The sequence below is a fragment of the Budorcas taxicolor genome, chromosome 5 (genome assembly GCF_023091745.1).
Source record: "Budorcas taxicolor isolate Tak-1 chromosome 5, Takin1.1, whole genome shotgun sequence".
Taxonomy (NCBI): Eukaryota; Metazoa; Chordata; class Mammalia; order Artiodactyla; family Bovidae; genus Budorcas; species Budorcas taxicolor.
In genome coordinates, this window is record NC_068914.1 from 157,898,302 (window position 1) to 157,918,127 (window position 19,826).

Consider the following 19,826-nt stretch of genomic DNA (forward strand, 5'->3'; position numbering starts at 1 on the left):
TCCACGTCAAGTGGCGGAGCATGGCCTGCTGAAAGGCCCCTGGGAATGCAGAGAAGCAGTCAGCGGCCTACTAAACACGAAGGACTCAGGACCTTGGTCCTGCTTCTGCTCGTGAGGCGGCAAACGGCAAGGGAACGCCACTCCATCTTACCAGCAAGAAAAAAGCCAAATACCTACAGATTCAGAACTCTTCTCGAGCCTGTCTGTGAGCTGAGGTTGCAGGAGCCAAGAGGACTGAATTCCATCAAGCCCCAAGGCTCCAAGGAGATCCTGACACCCCAGCTCTCATGCCCAGTGGGGCTCAGGAGGAAGTGGGAGTGTGGGAAGAAATCAGCTGAGATGTTAGCAAATTCCCGAAGGCCAAACGGGGGCTGGTGCTCAGGCTGGGAGTCTTGGGCACAGGGAATGATCAAGCTCACAAGCCCTCCTTCTGTGGCCTTTGCTGCTGCTCCTGAAGGGGCCACGTCAAGCTACTGGTGGAGGACAGGCGTGAGACACCATCCACTTCTCCAGACACCCTCTCCTGGGAAGCGAAGCCGCTGAGGGAGGCAAAGCACGTCCACTCAAGCCCAGGGGGCTCCTTCTGCTGGAGGGATCTGCCCCCCGAGCACACAAGGGGTGAAGGTAGCAGTAACAAAATTCAAATGAGGCTCGATCACCCACCAGACTGACGCAACAAACCCCGACACTCACAGCCTGGCAGCGGAGAGGTGAGCCTGCTTCCAGCCATAAACAGCATTCCACCAGTCTACCATTCTCCTGCACATGCTGTCTGTAATTCACTTTTTTTTTTTTTTATAAAGTTCTACACACAAACAAAACGAAAACTGACCCATTGCCGAGAGATATAGCCGTCAACAGGTAAGACTCAGAGATGACCCCCAGTGTGGGGATTATCAGACAAGGACGTTAAAACAACTACGGACAATAAACTAATGAGATTAAAACAACACGTTAGATCCATGAACTAATGTGTCCACGGATGTAACAGAAAAGCTGCACAACACGCATGAACAGATGGAGAATTTCGGCCAAGAGGTGGAAACTGTTTTTTAAAATGCACGGTTACGTTCAAACACAACAGAGAAATGGGATTAAAGAGAGACAGAGAAGAGCAGCGTGGCACTAGAGGCCTGGTGGGATGCAGGTGGTGGGTGGGACTCTCCCGGGAACAGGGACGAGATGCCCCCGTGTGAGACAGGCAGTTAGAATGAGGCCATCGCCCACCACCTGACGTGGAAACAGAGGCAGCTGGGAAGAGCCACGGCTAGCCTGTGCCAACAGTGGGCACTGGATTTCCACGGTCACTCAGGATAGAGGCCTGGAGGCCAACAGAGGAGGAACCCAGTCTCTAGGACCAGCCAAGGCAGCTTCGGGACCACCTGGCAAGTAGGGACCATGCCCAGGGTTGAACCGCCTGGGCGAGCTGTGTGTGGAGCCTTTAGGGCTTATCACAACCGCCCACCTGGCTCCCGTCTCCTCACACCTCACCCCCAGTCTCTCCGCGCAGGGCCTCTGGTAAAAGGCAACTGGCACTGGCAGCCCCTGCCTTTCTTCCTCGCTGGGATCTGGGCCCTGGAGAAAGCATGTGATAATTAGCATGTCTCACCCGCACAGAGAGATGCTGGAAGGCAGCGAAGAGATCACTTTGAAGTGTCAGGGGGAGAACACTTGGATTTAGAATTCTATCCCCAGCCAAACTATCTTTTGAGGATGAGCATGAAACAGAGAAGCTCTCTGGCTTACTTGTCCCTGAAAGGGCAAGTAAAGATGCGGTTGAGCAAAAGAGGAAGTGAACAGGAAGTGGAAGTGGGACCAAAGGTGTGTGACTGTGGACATCAGATCAGTGAGGCACCCAACACCCCTCTACCCTGTCGTCTGCCCCCCACCCCCACCCCACACCACCCCATCCCTGGCTCCTTCGGCCTCCTTATCCTCTGCCCCTTGTCTTTCTCTTGCACTTAGATTCACTGAGGAAATCCTGTTACTTCCAGCTCCGAAACACATCCATGATCCGACCTCATCTGCTCCCAGCCATCCACCTGGCCTGGTCTTTAATCAGATGTCTCCTTCTCAGGGGCCTCCCCTGACTGCCGTCCTCACAATGTATTGCCCCCACCCCTCCCTACAATTCCCCAGCACTACCCTCTTTCCTGGTTTTTATTTTTTGCTTCTATGGCCATCCAACATACACACATCTTAACATATTTTGTATACTGTCCATCTGCCCCTCAAGGAACAAAGACCCCATGAGCAGGGTGTGTCTCCTGGGCCCACATGCCAGCACTGTGTCCTCAAGGAACACACCCTGACCCCTTGGGTCCAGACCAGCCCCTAGCTCTGTTCTCCTAGCATGCTGCACCTCCCTTTACAGCAGAGAGTGGTGTGGAATCACAGAAATGATGTTCCCACAGGCATTTAATCTCTCTCTACCCTCCTGGGATGCAGACTCAAGGGAGGCAGGGAGCAGGCCCTCCTTGGTTCCCCAGGACCTGATGTCAGCACTCTGCTCAGAGGACCAGAAGTCCACTCCTCAGTGAAGAAGAGGGTGTCTGCTGCCACTGGGCACTCACTGTGCAGCCAAGACAGACAGCGCTGTGCGCAAGGACACGCAAGAGTGTGCCAAGGGGCGATGATGGAGAGCTGGGTGGGGGAGGTGGGTAGGGCAAAGCTGGGCGTGGTCAGCCCCAACAGGGAAAGGCGTGGTCAAGAATTCACTTGACCAGATAGATACAAGGGGGCGGGGCCGGGGGCAGGCAGAGACAGCAGGGGTCAAAGATGGAGAAGGCAGAACTGCAGCCTGGGTGGAGGGCTCCTGGACCAGCCTGGGGAGCACTGTCCCATTTCCTAGAGAAGGACACCAAAGCTCAGAGAGGCTGAGTGCTCCAAGGTCACACAGCTGGACGAGTGCAGAAGCAGGGTTGAAATCCAAGCCTGCCTGCATTTCTCTCACTTCCTAGAGGTGTCTGCTTTAGAAGCATCACATCTGGAATGTTCAGAAGTGTTTGAGTTCCTCTCCCTAATGCAGCTGCGTAGTCACAGTCTTTAGGCAGTCAGCGTGGGCTGGTCTAAATCGCCTCACTGGGACAGGCTCTCCCCGTGGGGCCCCTGTCTCCTTCAGCCAGATCCAAGTGGACACAGTTCTATGGCCTTTTATAACATGCTTTATGCAGAGCCATGAAGACCTTCAATGTCCAGCTTCACCTGCTCTGAAAGCCACTCTCCTTTCCTGAAAGGTTAATTGTGCCAAAAGTTTTCCAGAGATGGGGCACTTTTCGATTTAGGGAGCTCTGTTAAGTCAAGAAAGCTGGCCCCTCGGATTCACGACGACTGGATCTTTTAGAGATAAGTTTATAACGCAGATAAACCAAGTCCTAGAATCTGTACCGGCAGGCTACTGAACCTGGCCGGACCTGTCCCAGTGTCTCCGGTGGACTCGTCCCCGTGCTGGGCTGAAGGGCCTAGACATGTCCAGTCCAGCATGCACGTTACTTCTGTGTCTTACTCTGCCAGACTCAGGACCATCCACCTGAGAAGGTTGTTGGCTAAGCAGCTCACGCGAGGAGAAAACATATGGATCTCGGGGGCTTTTGCTTTCTGTTTACCAGCCTGTATGTAGAAGCAGCCTTCCCCAGTATAGCACAGTTTCTGCTAATCATCACCCAACTTAAACCGTGGTACTTATGCCAGACTTTGACGCTTTCGATGGTGCAGTCTGTCTCTGAGATATGTCCGTGTATTTTTAGAAGGCAGCGTTTAAAAGTAAGTGCTTGATTGTGTGGCAGGGGATACGGGGTGGGGGGTGGGGGTGTCTGTGCTGCGGATGGTGAAGCTTTTTCTTCGTAGACCATTAAAATCAAATTCTCTGTTGAGAATGCCAGATACGCCAGCATGTCATTAATTTACATCTATAATTAGAGTAAAATTTTACTCATTTAGATGGAATGAAAAATCTTTATTAGCAAAACCTTTATTAGCAAAACCTTTATTAGTTGGCTCCACAGAATAATAAATGCAACTGTATCAATTTGAAAGGCTTCCATCCATTGGGAGCAATGGAGAGATGTATTTCAAACAGCTTCACTTGGTGTGGTTGTTCTTTGGGACAGAATTCTTTGGAAAGAACGCTTGACTTTTCTTAGCAAAAAAGCGATCTCAATGCCTAAGAAAAGCTGGCATTTTGGGAAAGTGAAATCTGATGCTCGTATTAGGAATATCTTTAACAAATTCGTTCTTTAGGGTAGTGAGTTCAGCGGCCTGAGTAGGGCTGGAGGGTGGGTGTGACCATCGCTCAAGGTTATTTTCAGTCCTCCCCCTAAACCTCTGAGACTAGGAGTCTTAAGGTTGGGGTGGAGTCTCTCCCAGCTCTGGGGTGGGGGGGGGGGCGGGTGGGACAGAATGACATTCCCACACGGGGAGCTGTAGGAAGCGCCTGGGCTAGGTCGGAGAGGACCCGGGAGGAAGAGGGGAGGCTGGGTTGCGTTTGTGAGTGTTCTGGATTTCCTTTTTCGTCTGAATTATTCTCTGGGAATGGACAGGGCCTCGGTTTGTCTGCGTGCAGGAGCGGGCTGGCGGCAGTCCGTTTTCTTGGGGGAAGGGACGGCCACGCGTGTGTTCGGATCATTGGTGCTCTGTGCTATTGGCTGCTCAGCCCCTGGGATGTTGGGGTCTGGGTGGGGGACGTGGACATGGTCCACCCGTGGGACGTGCTGAGCACCCGCTCTGTCCAGCCTCACCTCCATCTCCAACCCCCACCCCGGCTCAAGTGTGGAGAGAAACCTGCCGTCTCTCTGGATCAGTTGGGGCCCGGGATGATCCAGGGAAGGAGTAAGAGGGGTAATGGGAGTTGGAGCCGAGTTTAATTTGATTTTAAAAATCAAGTTGACATGACTTGCATTCTAATTGAGATGGTGAATTCCATACCTGTTACAGGAACAGAAGGCTCCTGTTTCTCTTTAGTAAGATTTAAAACAACAACAGTAACCCCCTCTCTGCCCACCTGCCAAAAAAAAACCAAAACAAACCCTTCTCATATTTAAAAAATAGAGAAAACCCTTAAACTCTCTATACTCTGGGAAACAACCGGCCTGACTGACGCTCATAACAACACTGCATAGGAGGCTGAACAGAATGCAGTCCTTACTTGCTCGTCCGTCAGAACCTGGACATGGCGAGTACAGATGGACCGGAACTCGTCCCTGGAGGCGGTGTTCGTCTTCATGGTGTCAAAATTCTCAAACTCCTGGGTGATGGCGTGGTAGTGGGAGGTCACAGCCTTGTGCAGGCGAGCCAGCAACTCCTGGTTTGCCATTTCCTTGGGCGATAAGGGCCGTGGACCTCTGGGCATCTTCTCAGCCCACTCCACAGCGGTCTGGGCAAAACAGAACAGAAAATTGATCCCTTTAGTGAATAATGAATTGCCTTAGCTCTGGGCACCTCAGGCAAGGGTGGGGCCCGGGAGGCAAGCTTCATGAGGAACTTGAGCCAGGAGTCAGAGAGACCCAGAGGCCTGACTGCAGGTGAAGATCTGCCTGGAAAGCGGGAGCCTGGGCTGACCAGCCGCAGAGCGGGGAGCAAAGCGACTGAGCCTGCAGGGCAGGGCCAGGGCTGGGCCCGAGGAGGGCACACCTCTTACCCCCAGCCATTCACTCACTCGGCCTGTCCTCCGGTTTGCTGAACACACACACAGTGGATGTCTGCTCTGGGTGGTAAGGGAATCAATAGCGATGCGGATCCAGACTGCTTTCATTTCCAGCCCTCGGTACGGGTTGATTTATGCTCATGACAGCTGTGATGTGAATGGCATTGCTAATTTATTTGTTTGGCTGTGCCGGGTCTTAGTTGTGGCATGCAAACTCTTAGTTGCGGCGTGTGGGATCTAGTTCCCTCACCAGGGGTGGAACCCAGGCCCCCTGCTTTGGGAGAGTAGAGTCTTAGCCACTGGACCACTAGGGAAGTCCTGTGAATGGTGTTTCTTTTTGTTGACTGCTACCATATTATGCTGCAGCTCCACTGTTGGTTAAGTGTCCTTTAAGTCTGAGACTTTGAGACCCACAGGGATTTAATCCTGGCGAGTATACAGTCTTGTATTTGGAGGCTGCAGGGACCACGGAGCTGGCCTGCTTGCCTAGATCTCATTTTGCACCCCTGGGAGGTGCTTACAGGGCCTGGGGACACTGTCCATGGTGCTGGGGAGCCCTGAGGAGGGATAGGACCAGTCTGGGTACAGGGCAGCTTTCTGCAGGGAGGAGTGAGCCAGGAGGAAAGAGAGGATCTTCTTACTGGATGGCAGGCTGATGGGCTGGCAACAAGCATGTGGCCAGGTGAGCCAGAGGGGCCTGTGGAGGCCTGCAGCCCACGTTCAGCATCTGCTGATGATCAGTGTGGTGGACAGAGAGACCACAGGAAGAGCAGTGAGTTCAGTTACTGATTGATTCTCAACAGCCCTGGAAATGACAAGGGCTTCTGTGTCTACCTTGGGCACCGAGGAGACTGGAGTTGGAAGGGAGATGCTGGGGCTGGGTAGGGGGCTGGTGACTGAGTCCTGAGCCTCCTGCAAGGGTAGTTGGAAGGGCAAGGCCTGCAGCATCTGTTTTCTGCCACTAAGAAAAGGCCCCAGAGGCTAGACCTTTGGTCACCACATCAGCAGGTGGGCTCCAGGAGTATGTGGAAGGGGTGGGGCCCTGGGGTGGCAGGCGGCGGCTGGGCTCCATGAGAACCCAGGGGTAACAAGGCATGAAGGCTGTCCCCAAACCAGGGTGGATTCTCAGATCCTCTGGGCTTCTCCAGCCAAAACCATTAGTTACTGGTGGCTAGAAGGCTGGTTCTTTCAAAGCACCAGCACCTGGCCAGATGATCGCATCCAATCCCCACAACCTATGTGAAAACTTGGTCATGACTCAAGTTCAGCAGTTCCACAGGAGTATGTGTATTATATGCTACTTTCCTGCAGGACAGAGCAGAACGTTCCTCTACGAAAGTGTATCAAACATGGGATGCTGTTGACAACACCCACAAAAGCGTGGCTATACACCCTTACACTCAAACCACAGCCCACTACATCCTCGACCACCCAAAGTTTGACAGATGCTTTCAAATACGTCCATTGGGAGCCATCTGCAAAGTGAATGAACGCCTTTCATTTCTCATTCTAGAAAAAAATAGTGATCCTACAGACGCATCTTACACTTTTTTGAACAGTTGAAAACATGCCTCCTGTGTCTAAGTATGAAGTCCTTTCCCTAAACACCATGACGGGCATCAGTGGTCAGAGAGTAGAGGGATCTTTGCTGGGCGGAGACTCAGGCTCGAAGTCCATCCTTATGCTGGTCACACCTTTGGGGCCTGAGGAGGACGTGCCATGGGTGAGCATAACTGGAAAGAACACGGGTGTCGTGTCGCACAGGGAAGGTGGAGACCCTTCTGACTCTGGCCCTAACTGGCCGTGTGACATCCACACGCCACTGAATCAAGTTTTCCTCAGTTTCCTCATTTTTTCAGGGAGGAATCTAGGCTTCCATGAGACGGGGTGTGTGAATGCCCTTTGAAAGTGTTAACACAAAAAACAAATCAGAAATTCTTCTGTTTTAACAACAGATATGGAAGAACTCTAACAAAGTAAAATGGGCAATCTTAGGTTAATATGCTTTAAACTCCAGAGGAAATTGAATCATTTTCTAGCAAGATATAGATTACTAAATTTAACATAAGTAACATTACGAATAGACAGGTAATCAAAAAAGAAGTTTAAAAAGCTGTTAGAAGAGCTACCATCTATCACTAAAAAGATGTCAGGCCCTGGAGTGGGTGGGTTGCCATGCTCTCCTCCAGGGGATCTTCCTAACCCAGTCTCTGCATTGCAGGCAGACTCTTTACCATCTGAGCCACCAGGGAAATCCATGAATACCGGGGTGGGTAACCTATCCCTTCTCAAAGGGATTTTCCTGGCCCAGGAACTGAATCAGGGCCTCCTGCATTGCAGGTGGATTCTTTCCCAGCTGAGCTACCAGGGAAGCTAGATAATTTTTACATTAGTCAAATTATTCCAGAATACAAAAAGGGATATATAGTATTCCAGTTCATTGTATATTACTCTAACACAAAAATATAATCAAGGAAACACTTTAAAAATATGAGCCAATCTAGTTTACAGACATAATGGAAAATATAACAAAAAAAATTTTTTAACCAATTTTTTAGGAATATTTAGTGCTGTATTTTAAAAGGGCACACCAAAATCAATTAGGGTTTACTCCAAGAATTAGGAAGTCTTCCTTATAATTAGCAAAGGTCACATATCAATGCATGGCAAAGTTCATCTAACAAAATTTGGCAGTCATTCCTGATAAAATGGTATAGAATAGAAAAGAGCACACATACTATACAGGAGTAAAATGAACATCTTAAACACAAGAGTATTAATCAGACACTATCTGTAAATGTGTTACACGGGTGAAATAGGACACATTTCCATTAAAGTTACAAACAAGACAGGCAGGCTCACTGTCAGTTCTGCTAGTCACATTTTTAGAGGCTCTAGCCTTTGAAATAAGACAAGAAGATGAAATAAACAGCTGAAAACAAGTGCTGAAAAACAACATTTATCATTACTCTTGGGTATGATTGTACAACTAGAAAATCTCAATACAATCATGAAAGCGGCTGAATTAAAGTAAAAATTGAAGAAAACGCAATACCTTTTTTCTTATACAATAAATATAACTAGTTAGAAATTATCTCATAAAAAAAAATCCACATTAATGACAAAGCTATTGAATACTTTGGGATAGATTTCATCTGAAAGGCATGAGACCTATATGAAGGAAGCCAGACACATTCTACTGAAGGTTATCAAAGCAAGACTGAACTAAAAACAGACACATACCATGTTTCTGGATGTGAAGACTCCATTTCAAAAGAGAAAACCTTTTTCAAATTATAAATAAATAAAACTCTAGCAAAAATCACAATGGCTATTTGAGGGGGGACCCATTAGACATAGATATTAAACTTTAATATAGAGACATAAATAATGTGAGATTTGCCATGAAATTTTTGGGAGAGGCTAGCAACGATGTTTTTGAGTCACCAGATATAAAAACATCACAAACTTGATATAAACAGAACAACAGAATGAGAACAGTAAGGCCCCGGACATACAAGTAGAACAGTGGACACCTACTCAGGCTGTTCTTGAGAGAGAAGAAGCCTCTTCTGTGACTGAGCCCTGACATCACAAAGCCCATTGTTGCAAACCTACAAAGGCAGCAGGAAGGAGGAGGTGTGGGACACGTGCGATAGGGTGCTGCTGCTGCTGCTGCTAAGTCGCCTCAGTCGTGTCCGACTCTGTGCGACTCCATAGACGGCAGCCCACCAGGCTCCCCCGTCCCTGGGATTCTCCAGGCAAGAACACTGGAGTGGGCTGCCATCGCGATGGAGTATTGCTCAGCCATAAAAAGGAACGTTTACATTGTTCTGGCATTTACAGTGCCATTTGTTGCAACAGGGATGGACCTAGATATTGTCACACTGAGTGAAGTAAGGCAGACAGAGAAAGGCAATTACCATATGATATCACTTATAAGTGGAATAAAAACAAAAAGCAGCAGGGTGCAGTGTGGCTCTGGTTGACTCCAAGATATCTTTGGGTGAGGGCAGCCCTCCTAAGCAAAACTGAACATCCCAGTTTCATAAAGGGATTCTCTCTTCCCTCTTGAGTTAACAGCTTCAAAATACCATCCCCCTCCCCCCGCCCCCGCCGAGGCCTGCATCTCAGCAAATGGAAACGCCCAGTGGCCCAGCCTGGAGTCCTCTGTGATGCGTCCGTCATGCAATCTGTCTATCATCTATCATCCAAACCTCCCCCAAACCCCAGTGGCCCCACGCCCAGTGCATACCTGGAAGCTGACTGCTCCACCCTCACCTCCTGGTCCAGGCCACCATCGTCTTGCCACAAATTACAGCCCCCTTCCTTCCACCCTCAATCTGTTAAAAGTACACACGCAGGAGCATCACATGCACGTATGTGCTAGCACTTGTCCTCTGGGCAGAGGGGTGCGGGAGGGCCAAGCCATAATCAGAAAGCCAGCACCACTTTCCCCTGAGGACGACCTCTGTAAAGTGCAGGCCAGGTCATGCACAGCTCTCCAGTGGCTCCCCACGTTGCTTGGAGCAACCGGCAGGGCATCACAAGGGCCGCCAGCCCGCCCACTGGGACCTCTGACCTCACTCCGTGCCAGCCACCTGCTGTGCTTCATACACACAAGCTCGTTCCTGCCTCAGGGCCCTGGCACTTGCTGTTCCTGCCCTCCCCTCAGGGTTCACACCACGTTCCTGAGCCGAACGACCCGTTCACTCCCGCGCCCTTTCCCTTCTCCTTCTCCATCCCACGTTCCGCTCTCTGATCCCCCTTATATTTACCCTAATTGTTCTCCATCCCAACAGAAAATAAACTTCAAGGCCAGGGCTCCGGTCTTTTGCTCACTGCTGAGTCCCCGAGTGCTTTAAAGAACCCGGCACACAGTGGGGCCTTGACCTTTGTTCAGAGAAAGAATGGATAAGCAGTGTCACCAACACAGCCAATCAAACAAATGACTGCTCTGCACGGCCACCCTAGGTCTTCTGTTAAAAAGCTCTGATCTAGAGGCTTCTCTGGTGGTCCAGTGGTTGAGAATCTTGCCTTCCAAGGCTGGGGACACAGGTTCACCCCGCGGTCTGGGATCATCCCACAGGCTGTGGAGCAGCTAAGCCCACGTGCCACAAGTGCCGAGCTGGCGTCCAGAGCCTGCGCTCTGCAACAAGAAGCCACTGCTACAGGAAGCCCGCAACCACAGCTGAAGAGCAGCCCCCGCCGATCACAGCTGACGCAAAGCCCACGTGCCGCGATGAAGACACAGTGCGGCCACAAGCGAAATAGTTATTTAAAAAATTTCACCACTCTTTAAAAAAAAAAGGAAATGAAACCAAGATTCCGTTTGTTTTTCTTCTAAGAAACACAAATTTCCGGAGTGACAATATCAGCGTTGGGGAAGGCAGAATAAGGTAGGCGGAGCCGTGAGGGTGCCTGTGCTCCCGCCTGGCGCCTGCCCTTCGAAGACTCTCCTCAAGGAAGTGAACAAGGTGAACTCGTGAAATCACGATCGTTACGGTATTGTTTGGAAAAGGAATTGGCAACCCACTCCAGGATTCTTGCCTGGAGAATCCCATGGACAGAGGAGCCTGGGGGGCTACAGTCCAGGGGGTCGCAAGGAGTCAGACACGACTGAGCAACTAACACACATACAGTATTATTTACACAGTTCACAAAAAATTAGCAACATTTTGGAGGTCAAAATTGTCTAAATCAGGAGAATGGCTAAATAAACCACAGTATTTCTACAATGCAGCTATTTGGAAGGCTTCAAGAAATAGTTTAACAGTATGGTAAAATGCTTGCGGTGTGCAGAGTGGGAAGGGGTGCAGCAAGTTGGTCCACATGACCACATACACGCACACGTGTGTACACACACACCAGCACTAACACTTGTTCTCTGGAGGAGGAGTAAGCCAGGGCAGAGGCGGGCAGATGACTGGGGCTCCTGAGCTGCGAGTCTTGCCTCCCTCTCCCGCGGGTTGGGGTCCGGAGGTCAGGAGGCAGGGACGGCTCGGTGGCAAGCAATGCAGAGGAGGGGTGGGGGTCCAGGAGCCCTGCTCGGTGTGACTGCCCACCTCTGCCTGGGCAGGAAATCACAGTGACACGTGGGTCACACTGAATCCCAGAGCCCCAGAGGGAGGGGCGGGAACGGGGGCAGCCCAAGCACCTGAGGCAGGCATGTGACCCACACACGGGTGATGCACCCAGAGAGGATGAACACGCAATGCACACCCACGATGGCTGCATGGGGCCATCCACAGACGCCCCGGGAGCGTCTGCTGCATGCCTGGCTCTTCTGCTGATGTGCGGGAGATGGAAGTAAAAGATGATCCTTAAATAGCCTCTGCCAGGGGAGGGTCTTGGGGCCGGGGAGAGAGAGGAGAGCCAGTTTCACAGGTGAGCAGAGATTACGAGACGGGTTGTGTACTCTCGACACAGCTGATGGGAATCGCTCCCTGAGGAGGAAACCTCAGAGCCCGGAGGTGAAGGAGGCACACATCCTCGCAAACCTCACGCGGCAAGCTGGGAACGGAAGGTCCCCGGGCCCCGGAAGGTCGGGGGAGCAGCGCTGGCCTCCTGAACCCTCCAGTTCTCTTCCCCAAGCCCCCAGAGCCACATCAGGGGCCAGACTGAGGACACAGAGAGGGAGGGCGACTCGGATTTGTCCCAAAGCTGGTTTCACGGCTGGTTGGAGAATATTCTTGGGCTGCCAGCAGAGGTGATTATTGTGTGTTCATGGCAGAAAACTTGGAAACTACAAACAGGACACAAACTGAAACAGAGGTCACCGGGGGCCCCGCCCCCAGCGGCACCACGGCCATCGCCCTGGTGTACACGGGACCAGCCTGAGACCAGAAGGTCCCCGGGCCCTGGGCATGCGGTCCCAGCCCTCCCCACCCCGTGCCACCCGGGGCACCCACTGGCCTCGGGAGGGCAGGGCCTCCCGGCTTGCCCATCAGGGGCACTGGGCTCGAGGCGGTCAGGCGCCCATGTTCTGGTCCCCACCTTGCTTTTCTGCAAAGCCGTGCTCCGGGTGACTGGAGACGCCGGGGAGGGACAGATGGCTCTTGGTCTGGCGCTTTTATGTCCCTGGCACTTGTCACGTGACCGTTCTATCTGAATGGGGGAAAATAGGGCTTTTTCTATAACTGGAAGCAACGTTTCTCCTCATCAGAAAAGACACCACTATCTTCAGATGCAAATGTCACTTTCCAAAACCAACTACGCTTTACATAAAAGGCCTCCTCAGGATAGGGATCGCAGCTGCAAGACAGCTTGGGGAAGGGATGGGGCGTCGGGCCCTGCTTCCGTCCCCACGACTGTCTGGAGCGGGAGCGGTGAGCCCGCTCCTCCTGCAGCCTGTCATCTGACAACTGGATGCTTGCAAGGCTCTTCCGGTGACTTTACAAATGAGAGAAAAAAAAATAGTGGAATCTTATGCACTACTGTTTGACCCAATTACAGGATGATTTCCATGTTTGGAAGGAATCCTCTCTCATTTTTTCAAGGGTATTCGTATAGATCCTTGTTTTACTAAACACTCGTCCCTCTTGATATCACAGAGAAATACAGACCACCTGCGCCGAAAAGAAAACTCCCGGTCCCCTTTGTGACTGCCCGGCGGCAGCAGCACAATACATGAAAGGAAAAATGTGCCAAGACAGGAAGCACACAGTCAGCAAAGAGCCGGCTAACAGCACCGGGCGTCTGCGGAGCTTTTCTTGGACTCAAATGTAGCCAAGTATCTCATTTAGTAAAAACCAAGCTTTACAGTGAAATCCAGTGGTTCTAAATCCTGCTACTGCTTGGACTCACCCAAGAGGCGGCTCCAACCAGTGCGGGGTCAGAAGGAGGCAGCCTGGATTGGGGGGTCAGAGGGAGGAGGCATGGACTGGGGGGTTAGAGGGAGGTGGCCTGGATTGGGGGTCAGAGGGAGGCAGCCTGGATTGGGGGGTCAGAGGGAGGCGGCCTGAGTTGTGGGGTCAGAGGGAGACCTGTGCTGAATTCCCAGAGCCACCTCTTCTGCCCCAGCTCAAAGCCCCTCCCCTCCCCACACAGCCCTGACATCTCTGATGCTGCCTTCTGCTCAGACTGGGGTGTCTCCAAGCACACACAGTGCTGGGTGACCATCGGGGGAAGCTTATAGGCTCAGTGCAGGCGCCCCCCCAGAACCTGTCCTGTCCCCCTGGGGCTCAGGCCGCACTTGCCATCATCACTTAGCGCCTGACACAGAACAGGAAGAAGGGATGGTCGCACATGCCTCTGGAGCACTGTCAGGGAAGCCACACCAGGAATCCAAGTTTTGGCTGATTTGGATCAAGCCAAAGGGGGTCAGAGGCTGGGCCGGTCCAGAGGAGGGGCCGGGGTGGATGGTGAGGACAGCTCACGGTCAACTGAGGGCTTTGGCGCCGGCCAGGGCTGAACACAACTCCGCACGGCTCTTTCCGGTGGCCTCGAGCAAGACGCACACCCTCCACCCTCCCTTTACCCACGGGGATAAAACCAAACCGTCTCCAAGGGCAGCCTCAGATCTCAACAGGATGACACACGCGGCGCTTCACCCGATGGCTGGCCAGCACGGGCGGCCTTCGCGCTGCTCCTGCCGGCTTTGTAAGAGACATTTTGGCCTGAGTCAGGAGGCGGGGCAGACGTGGGTTTGAGTCCTGGCTCCTGGCTGCCACGGTCTCTGTCGCAAGCCATCGGAAGGGAGAGGTGCCTGGCGCCGGCTCTGGCCTGCAGGCTAAGCCAACCTGCCCGGGGTGGGAGCCTGGTCTAGGTGTGGTCACACACCCGGGGCGGGGGAGAACCTGGGCTTCTAGCCAGCCTAGCCAGCGGCCTCGGGCCTGCCGTGGGCTCAGACTCGGGATGGCCAGGGTACCGCCCTGCTCTCCCATCTTCCAGCCGGACCTTATGCAGGCGCCTCACTTCTCCGGGCCAAGGCTCTCCATCTGTAGTGTCGTGACAGCCACACCAGTCGGAGGGAACTCCCCACGAGAATCACTCCACGAGACAGGGGAAAGACAGGGAGCACCCCACTGGGTCCGGAATCAGCTCTGGCTCTGCTGGGGGGAACTCATATTTGAAGGGGGTTATGGGTTTGGTCCCTGGGACAGGAAGGTCCCCTGGAGGAGGGCGTGGCCACCCACTCCAGTATTCTTGCCTGGGAAATCCCACGGACAGGGGAGCCTGGCTGGCTGCAATCCATGGGGCTGCAAAAGAGGTGCACATGGCTTAGCAACTGAGCATGCACGCATGGGGAAACCCCAAGGGAGAAGCCTGTGCCCCCCAGTTCAAACAAGGTGGGGAAAGTTAGCCAAGGACGAGAATCAGCGACACAGGCAGGGTGTGCTCTGGACGGCTCACTGACCCAGGAATTCCGTTAGCTCATGTTCGGGTTCATTGTACTCTCATTTCAATAGCTCTATTAAGGGAGTGATTTTAGAAAAGAGCCTTCTAGTACCCTGTCAATAAATTATGTCCAGCCACGTCTTGGCTGACTTATCAATTTTCCATGACATAGTATCCTAAGCAACTTCTCTAGACAACAGGGAAGCGAGAACACGGCAGGGAGGGTGGGCGAACTGTCCAGAGATCCAGTGCAGCTGGAGACGGAGACACGCGAGTGTATGCTTCCTGGAGGCACGCGGCACTCAAGGCCTGCTTCCTCAGCTCCCGTCCCCACAGCCTTTGCCACGCGGCTCTGGGTTTCCTCCCACCGAAGAGCTGAGAATGGTTCCCTATCCCACAGCTTTGCGCTCAGCCATACGACTGCTTTGGCCAAGGGAACGTCAGCCAGAGCCACGGGGTCGAAGCACTAAGAAGACTTTGCGTGGTCGGCAAGCCCCGCTGTGTCTGTGGTGCTGTCTTGAGAGGAGCTCACCTGCTTCACTCTGGTCCAAGGGAGCAGAGACATCCCAGGGAGGCCACCAGAGCTGAGCCCAGGCCAGCCAGCCCACACGCAAAAAGCTGAACAAGTGTTTACAGTCCTGGCGGTGCTGGGGCTCTCTGTTACACAGCGACGCTGACTGATTCGGTTCTGAATTTCTGGCTAGTGAGGAATAAAAGGTACTGAGCTCAGACTGCAGAGAAGACAAGGGGGCCTTTTGGCTCTCACTGCTCCTTGATGGTCACCGAGCAAAAGGACTTGATGTCGCTCATCCTGTGGGCGTCCAAGGTGGCCTTCACCTGGCTGGGACCACACGGTTCAGCAAGGCCTGCTCCAGCTCTCAGGTTAGAAACACATCGGTATATTGATTTAAGTCTTAGGAAGGATATAATTAAGCTAATCAGACTGCATGGTTCTTCTACTAAGTTTTGTTCTGAATACTTAGGGAGACAATTAAACAGTTTTTTCCCATGATTCCTTAGAGGAGGAGTGAAAATAAAATCCTGAAAGTTCATACAGAACAAGAACAGAGCAGGTAGCAAAAACTCCTAATTAGAAATACTCGGGAAAGAATTCTTCCACTTCCGTTTAAAGAGCAGTGTAATTGCTTCTAAGGATTGAAAAATGGCTTCATTTGATCAAATATTTTGATTAGCAAAGAAATTAATTGTACTGTATCTTCATTTGTATTTACAGTGAATTAATGAATGCTAAAAATAACAACAGCAGCAAAACTGCCTGTCAAAAAAAAAAGATAAGACATTTAAAAAATCTAGATGAAAATAAAGTGAAAGCTCTGCGTGCAAATGTGCTGATACAGACACCTCCCGCTGGATCAAGAAACCAACTTCGGCAACTCCCAGGGACCCCCCGCGCACGGGGCCAAGGGTGGACGCTCGGGTATTGGGAGGTCTGGAGGCCTTAGTGATGGACGGATCGGCCTTGGCAGTTCAGCACGCTGCGTGCAGAAGTGAGAGAGATACGCCAGAACTGCAGGTACCACTCGGGTTTCCTGGGGTGTGACGCTGCCCACCCTGGAGTCTCTGACGGAGCAGGGATTCTTTCTGGGCGATGAACAGACCCAGATCTGGAGATTTCAGCTTCCTTTTCCTTTGGAAGGGCTACACTCAAGCCAAGCTTCAAGCTTCAAACTGAACCCAGGTTTACTGAGACCCGGTCCTGGGAGCCACCTTTTGCTGTGCTCTTTCATCCAGGCTCTGAGCTACAGCATCGCGGAAGCTCCTCTGACCCTCTCCTTGCCCTTGGGGGCAGCTGTGTCCTCCCTGTTTCTAGATAAGTAAGTGGGGTTTCTCCCTGAAGAGATCAGGACCTGGGCTGCTCCCCTGTGAGCTGATGACGGAGCTCAACACGGCCTGACTTCAGAGCTGTGCTCTCCCATCCTCCCGTGGCCCCAGCCCCCACCACACGCACGAGTACAGAGCCTACCCAAGAAAGGCATCAACACAGACTGAGAGCCTACTGCGGGCCTCTGATTACCAGGGAGGTGACGCGCTTCCTCCTCCGAGTCTCTTATCAGGGACCATTCATATTCAGGCCTCAGTGAAGGCCAAGAGGTGGAGCTTTCTGGTTCCTTCACGAATGGTTGGGGCCATTTCTGCCGGAGCAGTCCTTGCCCCTGGGGAGGTGTGTGCGTGCTCACCTGTCCTCCCACCAGCCTGGATACCAGGGCTGGCCCAGGGCCCCGCACATCGTTGTTCACATTTGCTAAACGTGGGGAGGTAAGAAGCTCCCAGTTGAATCGGGCAGTTAAAGCCAGAACCCAAGCAGCTCCCCTCCAAGACAGACACACAGGTACAGGGTAACAATTAAGACGCAAGTGCCATCCTGGATTTGCTCTGCAAGGCTTGCTTGGGACAATGACTTCTTAGATTGATTCCTAGCTTCCTGATACGGTCACGACCTTGTAGAATCAGTAGTACAGCTCAATGCTGGTGTTTAATTGATCCAAACACGGCAATTGAATTGGATCACAAATCCCTGGAGGGACAAAATGAGTGAGGGTCTCTGGGGCAGAGTCTACACCACAGTCTGCTTACTTGAACAGGCAGAGAGCGTCCCGCCTAGGTACGAATAGGGAGGGAATGCCAGCCCGGATACCAGGGGAATGCTCGTGAGGTACTGGAAGAGTTGCCCAGGGACCCCTGGAGACGGGCTGAGGCTGGCCCTGCTGGCGGTGAGCGGGCTCAGGTGGCTGCAAGCCTGGCACGGCCCCTTCGCTTTTCTGCGAGACGCGTGGAGACCAGGCTGAGTCTGCTTTGGCGGGCGAGCCTGTCCTGCTTCCAGCCGGGGCCTGTCTGGCAGCTGCTAGAGCAGCAGGTGCCCAGTCCTCCCGACCGCCCACCCCTCCTGGAAGCTGACGAAGGCGCGGGTGGCGGGGGCACTGCTCTTCCTTCCGACTGGCAGCTCCAGGTCCAGGTGGGGCCCTGGACTGTGGGGTGCTTCAACCACTCGGGTTTGGGAGAACTGGGTCTTTTGCAGGTGGTGCTAGTGGTAAAGAAACCGCCTACCAGTGCAGGAGACAAGAGAGACTCGGGCTCGATCCCTGGGCTGGAAGATCCCCTGAGGAGGGCACGGCAGCCCCCTCCAGCGCTCTTGCCTAAGAGAATCCCATGGACAGAGGAGCCCAGTCCATAGGGTCACAAAGAGTCAGACACGACTGAAGCAACTTAGCATGCACACATGCATTTTAACCTCGTGAGAAGGACAGTGCGTCATGCTGACTGGTGGTCAGGTAACCTGAGCAGGCTGGCCCCTGACTGCTCGTCTGGTATGACGGTGTCATTTTCATCCCAGGCGGTTGACTGTGTTTCTTTTCCTTTAGCTCAGGCACGGTGGCCCAGAGCCCCTCACCCTGCACTGTCACCAAGGTCACCCCAAGTGTCCAAGTGACCTGAGATATCCCTCCCAAGCTGCCGTGTCCTCGACCGTCTCCAGGACAACAATGACAACAGGAAGCAAGTATTCCATTGGAAGTGGAAAGTCAGTGAAATTTAGGGGAAACATTCAAAAATCCCCCAAATTATATCTAGAGCACTTGGATTTTTTTTTTTTGGCATCAGGGGAAAGAGTAAATAACTGGAATGGCATATCTTAATAATTTGTTTAATTTATTTCCAATAATCTTTGGACCTTTTCCTGAAAAGGAAATGTCCCCATTCTTTACAATATTCATTAAAAATACATGGACACCATTATACTTACAATAAAAAGAAAAATAAATCAAAGTAACAGTGTTGGCAACCAATATAAACATGATGCTCATGAAAGATTACAACCATTTTGATGTGGGTTACAGTCTCTTCTTTGGTTGAAAACTACAACCTTAAATTCTCTCTTGGAAAAAAATCATTTCCAAGTTGCTTAACCTCTTGCTGGATAAGTTCAGAGGTGATATATTATAAACACCAGGTAAGGACTGATCTCACTGGGTCTCGGTTAGCTAAAATGTGGCAAAATAATTACTCTGCATTGAATAAGGATGCGCTTTGTTAAAAATTCCATTATTTCCATGGTAATAAAGTAGAAAGATTTTATATGGGTTCCTACTGTGTCTTTTAAAAATTCTATGTCTGCTCTGAGCATTATTTTATATTCACCAAGGATACTGAAATTTCACTTTAAGACTTAAATGTTAAACAGAAATGATTTTCTAAAAACAAGTGATACTCTATATAGCTCGCACGTAGCTTTTTGAAGGTAAAATGTTTTTCCCAGAAATGAAAAAGTGGTATTTGCTGAGGGCAGACACTCAGGTGACGTCTTCACCCGGCTTGCAAGAATCTTGTGAGAAAGGTGTTGGTGCTGACGTCCACAGCTTGTCCTGGTTAATCTTTCTTTACTTTGCAACTGAGGCCCCGGGAGTGCTTCGGTTTTCATAATATCTCCTTGCTCCTCTTTGGTGCCACCTAGGCGAGAATCTCATCCTGATTCTGGCCGGCAAAGCTGACTGGTGCCTGCCTCAGTGGTCCGCAGCTTGTGGGCTCGGGGCTGGGTGGTGGTGTGGGGTCCCTGGGGGGAACGCGGGGCCCACACGTGGAGCCAATGCTAGGATGGTCGATCTGTACTGGCTACGCGCCCCCCACCACTTTGAGGAGCGCTTCAGGGGTGTGCCACGGGGCAGCAGGGGCCGAAACGCCAGGGCTCAGCTGCACCCTGGGATCTGGAAAGTACCGCAGCATTTGGTGTGATGGGAGCTGAGGCGCTTTTCCCTGCAGTGTGTGATGGACACAGGAGATAGATCTATACAGATTTGGGGGGCATTTGGCACCCCATCTAAGAGACGGGTGC

At 51.9% G+C, this 19,826-nt stretch overlaps 1 protein-coding gene across 1 annotated transcript in view; it reads right to left on the minus strand.

The window, feature by feature from the left end:
- Positions 1 to 19,826, minus strand: part of EFCAB6 (EF-hand calcium binding domain 6) — a 231,875-nt gene that overhangs the window by 13,718 nt on the left and 198,331 nt on the right. The window contains exon 25 of the mRNA XM_052640994.1: positions 5,144 to 5,371. Coding sequence (XP_052496954.1) covers positions 5,144 to 5,371 — 228 coding nt within the window. The remainder of the gene's footprint in view (positions 1 to 5,143; positions 5,372 to 19,826) is intronic.